We start from the raw sequence: 7,715 nt of genomic DNA, 5'->3' as shown, positions 1-7,715 counted from the left end.
TTGTACAGGCATATATGGACCAATATTTAGCCCCTAAATCAATAATTGGCCAGGACCAGTTGACTATTTTCAATGCAAAATGGAGTCAGACTAGGTAAGAGAGCAGAAGGGAGCAGCCTGTGCACACACGGCAGGAAGGTCACTGGAAACTGTTGAACCATGATCAAAGGAGTTTGATATTTCTGCGTGTGCTGCGTGCAATGTGTGACCCTTCCTGCAACTCCAGAGAGCAGTTCCAAGTTTTACGGTGTTCTTTCTTTCTTTCTTTCTCTCATTCTCTTTCTTTCTTTCTCTCATTCTCTCTCTCTCTCTTTCTTTCTGCAATAGTATGCATTTTGAGTTAAATGGAGGAAAGAATATGTTGTGGTTATGGCTAGGTCACAATATGCTCAGTTCAGTTCCTTCCTCCCAAAGTCAAGCAAATCATTTACCTGCTTCAAAAACCAGGAAGAAGCATGTTTCCTTTGATTAAGCCTAAAAGAGGTATTTCTATTATCTGATCATTAGACTCATAGCTCTGAATTCAAGGCTACTCTGAGTTCAAGGCTACTGCCACTAAGATCTGCAGCAAAGGTCTCTGAGCCTGCTGAGCCAGCTCCCCTGCAGCTCACATGCTCTGACTCCACCCTTCGTGCTTCTTCTACTCACTCACATAGCCCAGGCATCAGGACCAGGTGCCAATCACCACATTACATGTGAGCTAGGGGTTTCTGTGGCCTTTCGGGAAAGTCTCTGTCCCAGGCAGTCTGTAAAATGCAAGTGTCAAGAAGCAGTCCCCATGGTCCTCAAAGGATCCTCTATTTCTGTAAGAATAAACCTGCTGCTGAAGTTTTTGCAAGGTAGGTGAGTTACCATGTAGAGCTTTTTAGATCAGGGTTTTAAATGACCTTCCTAGTTTTGGAGGAGACACTGGAAGCACAACCTGAACTTGAGCCTTCTTTGGACTTTGATAAAAGGGTCTTCCCCTGTGTTGAACCCGGTCCAAATCACCTGAAAAGTTTTAACATCCACAATCAAGAACAGGGCTCTAAAATCAAAAGAAAGGTTTCAACGATTTGAAAATACGTATTTTCTGTAACCCTCTTACCTAGAGAAAGGAGATAAGAGGAACAAAACTCTGTGGTTAACTGAGTGCTGCATTTTCCATGCCACCTCCCCACGGCAAGTGTCTGCCTCGCCTTGCCCAGACCCAGGCCTATGGATTCCACTCACCAGACAACGACAGAAGCAATAGCTACCTACAAGCACAGGGTCACCAACCACATTTTTTTCTAATATTCTTTACACCAAACTACACTCGTGACTTATCTGCAGGTGTCTAATCTTCACCGTATGGTAGCCCAAAGTTCTCCAAGGGCTTCTGCTGTGGGGCTAAGCACTGGTGGGCAGGCAGCGAGGCGAACCCGGCCCCAGCTCCTCCAGCTTGCTGTCGCACTCCTGCTGGAGCCGAGGCGTGTTTCTGTCAAGGAAGCAGCTGTGGTTGTTCTCAATGTAACAGTCTGCACCAGCAATTAAATAAAAGTAAAATTTATTTGGCATAGGACAGAAAAATAAGGAGAAAAAAAAATCACATACAAAATAAATGTTAAGCAGAAAAATATTCACAGAATTTGATTAATATTTTATAAAAAGCTCAAACTTTAAGCATCTGATAAAAAACAGTACTTTCTGCTCAGCCTGTGCTTGAAGTTATGTTTCTCTTTCATAGTCTTGTGTGGCTTTGGAGGTCCAAATTTAGAGTGCCTTCCTTTTCATGTATGGCTTGATGCTAAAGAGCATTTATCACAGACTGTACTTCAAAACGGCAACATGCTGACGCGTTATTCCCTCGTTCAAGACATGCAGTTTCCTTTTAGCCTACCTACCTGCTGCACACTCACTAAGAACATATACGTGTGTCCTGCTTCTGCTGGGTATCTTGAACACTCCCCGGGCTGCCAGTGCCTCGGGTTTACATCTTAACTAAACAGCCCAGGCCGTTTCACCTCACAGGCTAAACAATCCCCACTTTCTCTAGTGGACACAAAGAAACTTTCCATGAATTAGCTTCGCTTAATGTGTTACTGAGTATCTTAGGCAAGAGATTCTCCTTATTTTCTGGTGAATACAACTTGAGAGATTAAAGTTGATATAATATATACTATACACAGTCAATGTACCGCCACAACAGGGTGTTTGCACCTGACTGCGAGACAGCAGCATTCGTAATACTGCCACGTGCTATTACATACACGGTTTGTATCCTGATTTGTGCTCCTGTACCTTCAGCCAATTGGTTTTATTCTCTGAACACTCTTCTCCTTCCCTGAGTCCTGCAGGTGCGGGGCCCTCTCCCCTCTCTAGGTCTCTCGACATTTGACATTGAAACAATCCCGGTTTGATCATAAAACTCCATCCACTCTTTGCTTCCAAGGGAAGAAGTAACCTTCCTATTTGCAAACTTCTGCACAGAAATATGTTGTCTTGCAACGTATGTGAAACGCGATAGCAATTTAGTTCCCTCCCCCTCTGCTCCAACAGGGACCTGCTTCTACAAGTGCCACGTAAACAGTCGCTGCTGCAAGGACACACTGCTGTCCAGCTCCTTCAGTGACCATTTAAGGAACTTCTCTAGTAGTTCAGTCTTGCAGAAAAAAATAATTATTACAATCCTTTTAGTGTTGGGAAATGCTAACTTCTAAACAAGAACCTTGTAACCTTATTTAAGAAGTAGTTCATTTACAGAAATACATGCTTCCTGAATCACAAGCTGAGTTTCCTTTAACAAACTCTGAATATGAATCACTGTGACCTCTTCTCACAGCGGCTGGTGCAGAAAGTCGTAACAGACATAACATGTGCTTTTCTTACAAAAATATTGAGCAGAAAATACTGTCACGTGGTACAAAAGTTATTCCCTTTTTATTTTCTTCGTTGAATCAAACAAAAAAGAACATCTGTGGCCATTGTCATGCAATGCAGGTCTTACTGATGAAACAAAAAGATAGTTTTCAGGTGTGAGTGTTTATAAGACAATGACATTAAAACAAAACCAGTAAATCTCATATGCAAGCAGTGAATCAAATTCGGTCTTCAAATAACCTCTGCAACCACGCTGAAGGCAGCTGGGCTGTACAGACAGCGGTGTGAGACACTGGTTTTGGGAGAGGGGTAGGTTTCCAGAGCAATACCAACAACGGATCGTGTATTGTGTAACCGGTACCCACTTACATCTCACCTAAGGACTGATCTAATAGTCTCTCCCCACATTCAGCTCAATCAGGAGTTAGCAGACTGAGCACATTACAACAGCAGGACTTGGCTCAAACTCTGTGTAATGCTACTATCAGCACTATTTACATCAGGACGTGGAAGAACAACGCCTATTAATTTTTCTAGTGAGACAGAAAAGTTGACTAAAAGTCATAAGGCACCACTGGATCAACCTGTTTTGTATTCTTCTCTTTTTAAGACTTCATAGTGAAATAAATACTTTAATACTGATCATATTGTAAGAAGCTACTGATACATGAAGCAATACATTGCAGGTAAAATGCTGCATTGTTCTGGAATATATCTAGGGAATTTTATAGCAAAAGATATAAATAGTCATGTTGTTGTTTGGTGAAAAAATACCTCTTTCTGCATTTTTAAGGCATTTTACCTACATGACAAACAGCCAGAAGAGGTTTCTATAGAACAACAAAGTGCTAAAAAAAAAAAACAGCTCTGGTTTCTTGGCTTGTTGACTGAGGGCTTTTACACAACATATTTTAAAGTGAGATTGAAGCTGATTTGCCAGGTCTTTGGTAATGGTCCAGAACTTCTGGTCAGCAAATCTTGCCAAAAAGATAAATACAGGATATTCTGAATGATGCAGAAGGCTGGCAGAACAATTGCAGCTTTTCTTTGACTTGAAGTAAAACAGTCATGCTGGAAGCAGGTAAGTTACAAAAAATGGTAGAGCTTTTGGATTTTTTTTTCTTTTTTTTTTTTTTTTGGCTGCATAGCTGTTTGGATATTAATAAGGATTTGGTAGGTCAATGTATTGAAAATATTGGATTCTTAAATTCAAAATGTTGCTCCTCATAGTTGTAAGTGCTTCAGTTTAATAACATGAATACAATAATTTATCCTTTAAGTTATTATTCTAAAAATCTTACTTGGACTTCTATTCACATAATAATATGCCAAAGAGACAGGCACTTTGCATAGTGCATATGTTTAAGTGACACCCATAAAATACATACAAATTCAGTACTGAGCTAGCCTTGATCCCAAGGTGCACCTGTCACATGGAGGTCCCACTAAGATCTGTTTAAGAAACTCTTACAGCCACGACCCTGCAATTAGATGTAGATACATCCCTGCGCCTGCGCATTGAATTGCAGGTTCAAGACCATAAATAGTAACTTAAAATATGTCCTTAGATACAAAAATGTAAAAACTGGTACGTAATCAAATGCTATCACAGCTAACAAGATTTTGTAAACAAATACTGAAAAGGCCAAATTAACATTGATCTGGCCAAATCCAGCTCTGCCTCATGCTCTTCATGTCCAGGTGGCGTGGCAGGGATGGTCTCCTCCCTCCGTGCCCACTAAAAGGGCAAAAAGCCCCACGCGCAAACACTTCAGTGGGGTTCAAACTCTCTTCAGCTACATTCCCTGGATTTTCTAGGACTGACCTCATTCTAGCATCAGTGTATACTTCGGATCGTATCTCCCACACTAGAGAAACACTTTCTTAACTCACATGGCTTGTTTTTCCTTTTTTTTTTCTTTTTTTTTCTTTTTTTTTTAGCAATACCCTGTGAAACATGGCTGCTGATCCAGGCTTAGTAGGGGTCCCAAGGAGTATGCTGGAAAAAAACTGTTGAGGAGACAGAGGAGAAGTTTTTCAGGGCTAACCTTCAGAAATCCAATTAAAAAAGAGCTATTATTTGGCAATAGTTCAAATTCAGAATGATAATCTTCCTCTAATTTCCAAAGGCATTTTACATGCATTTAGATCCACTTACAAAATGCACTCACTCAATGAACTCTTTTCTCAAACACAGAATTCAAAAGCCATTAAACATCTTAACCAATTGTCACAACGTTAGAATACTTTACACTTTCTTCTATTAATGTAAGCCTTGCAGCTCTCTGCTGAGACTTGTTTCAGCAAAGGTTGAAAGGACAGGCTTCATGGTAAACTCAGAAGGCCAAATCTTCCCATTCCTCTTGAACCAGTGCAGACAGCAAATTTTGGAGCTCACGCTCCGACTTGCGTGCACAAACCCCAGACCTCCTTCACTACATCAAAGGGCTTTCACTTACACACATTTTTGACCTCAGCTGCTCTGCTGTAATGCAAGTCAAATACAATCTCTCTGAGACTTGTGACCTAAGCCCCAGGAAGCTTTTAAAGTCAAAAACCCATCATTTAATTGTACCAAAGAAACAACTGGAAAGCAGTCTGTGGAGCGCTGGTGTTAGCGATGCTTTACAGAAAGAAGAAACAACTACAATAATTGTTGCATTTGCACTAAGGCTACTTCCTGAGGACTCTTTGCGGGTAGTCTCAGGCAGAGGGTATTACAATAATCCAGGACACGGATGACTGTGGGTTGGTCCACATCAAAGCAGGAAAGAATTAAGTGACTAAAAACGTAACGCTATTACAAAAGGAGGAAAAAGTTGTAAAGAAGACATTTTCATGCTGATGAATTCTTCATTTGTGCTTTTCTTTGGAAGATTCTCTGCAGATAAAAAACACAGCCAAACACAGTCCATCCCTGGGGCAGGATGTGCCATCTATTGTATAAAATATGATTTGCTTGGCTAAGCTGAGGTTAAAAAGACTTAGGATGAGCTCTCGGTCCCCACGTAGTAGGAATATGGCTTGCAGAAGCAGTTGGGCCAGGTCAGGCACACAAAGCAGGATCCAGGGGACTCTCAGCTACATGGTATTCCCTGGCAATTGGTTTTTAAACAGCAAACAGATTGTACTTGATGATTCAAATAATACAGCCACTGTACCCCAAATGAATGAAACAGCTTTGTTCCAGCTCTTGTTAAATTCAAAGCCAGACCTCCTGTGGAACTCTCAAGGGGACAGGGCTGGACCCGGTAAGCACGATGCACGAATGTTGCGCGTGGTCCACAAAATGCCTTTCCTGACAGCCTGCAGCATAAGCAAACAAAATTCATAGCTTTGAGCAACTATAGTTCATAAGCTGTGTCTACTACAACTGTAATAGACACTGAAGTTTATTCCAGCTGACAAGCCAAAAGTGGAAATAAAGCAAAACAGACAACTTTCCAATGATGTGGACAGGAGAGCTGACTCGAAGGAAACCTTGTGAAACAGATGTTGCCCAAAGATGAGCCAGAACCCACTTCACCTTGGTATAGGCGGAAGCGGGGGAGCACCTCTTTCTTTTCGTCCAGAGCCACCTAAAAGAGAAAGAAAGATTTTTGTGTTACTCCTGGCTTCCTTTAATATTGGGAGTTCACATCCAAGCCATGAATTGAGGTGAAGATCTACTCATTTCCTTGTCTAACCATTTTAGAAAATACCTTTGTAGAGTTTCTGGTTAGTTTACTAAACAACATAAGAACCTTGAACAGTGTAAAATAAAGTTTTTAACTAACATTATCTCCTTAAAAGCCTGAAAAGGATACATACTTCAGTTCTTAGGCCCCTTCTCAAAACAGACTGATCACTCTTATTAGCCTTATTGTTTTATGTGAACACACACAGTATCAGTGCTACTTGCAACACATGCAAATTTCAATGAAAGTGGCAAGCGCTAAACTCAGTAGCATTTCAAAGCTCTTCATGTATTTCCCAATATGAAGATTTTCATTCCAAACTCCTGCAAGTAAATATAAAAAAGTGCATACATTTCTTTGCCTCTCCTTGTGGAGAAATAGGAATGGGCAGAAAGCTAAGTGCACAAAGTGAAGGGTCAGAGACTAACAGGAATTTCTGCTCCAAACCAAAACCTCAACATTTGGAAACAGGAGAGACAGAGAAACATCTGAGTGTACAGATGATTACAGGATGACTATGAGCCACTGATGTGACCGGTTGTGAAAGAAGTAAATTGATCCTTGGGTGTACCTGGCGAAATACCACTAATGGTGATAACTAATGGAAACATTTATGCTGCTATAGAAGACATGGCCGAGACCTCAACTGGAACAGCACGTAACACTGATTGGAAAAGACAAAAGCAAACTGAAATGTATACAGAAGCAACACCAATGATCAGAGAAACGGAGAACTTAGCTTGGAAGAAGAGTGTAGTACATCCTGATTTAATCAACTCGGCAACCCAGAAGCTAAGAGGAGAGTAAGACTGTTGTCTTAAAAAATAGTAGGGGCTTAACATGTCAAGGAAGGAGGATAACTGAACTCAAGGATGATGTTGGCACACAAAAAAACCAAGTCATACATGGATTTGGATGGAGAATGAGAAAAGTCCTAGAACGGCATTCCAAGAGGAATAACAGGGACAAAAACAGTCAAACAAAAGTCACAGGTGAAGCTGGGATTTTGCAGTTCTGCCTGCCTGTAGCAGAAGGGAGCTGAATATAATATCAGAAGTGGTCTCTTACAATACAAATTACAACTTAGAAACCAAACAATCCCTCACCCAACCTATCCCAAAATACAAGCCTAAGAGAACTTATGCCTGTGAACCTCTATTTAAGCTTTTTCTGTGTGGTGAGGAAGGGTGTGAAAAG

General features: G+C 41.0%; 1 protein-coding gene across 4 annotated transcripts in view; it reads right to left on the bottom strand.

Moving 5' to 3' along the window:
- Positions 1-1,515: 1,515 nt before the first annotated feature.
- The window catches only part of WIPF1 (WAS/WASL interacting protein family member 1), a 55,057-nt gene continuing 48,857 nt past the window's right edge, over positions 1,516-7,715 (bottom strand). For all 4 annotated transcript variants that reach the window (XM_066999774.1, XM_066999777.1, XM_066999778.1 and 1 more), the window contains one exon: positions 1,516-6,419. In XM_066999774.1, the coding sequence (XP_066855875.1) occupies positions 6,364-6,419 (56 nt within the window). In that variant the 3' untranslated portion in view covers positions 1,516-6,363. The remainder of the gene's footprint in view (positions 6,420-7,715) is intronic.

Source organism: Anser cygnoides, chromosome 6, assembly GCF_040182565.1.
Source record: "Anser cygnoides isolate HZ-2024a breed goose chromosome 6, Taihu_goose_T2T_genome, whole genome shotgun sequence".
Classification (NCBI taxonomy): Eukaryota; Metazoa; Chordata; class Aves; order Anseriformes; family Anatidae; genus Anser; species Anser cygnoides.
This window is presented reverse-complemented; position numbering and strand designations above follow the sequence as displayed.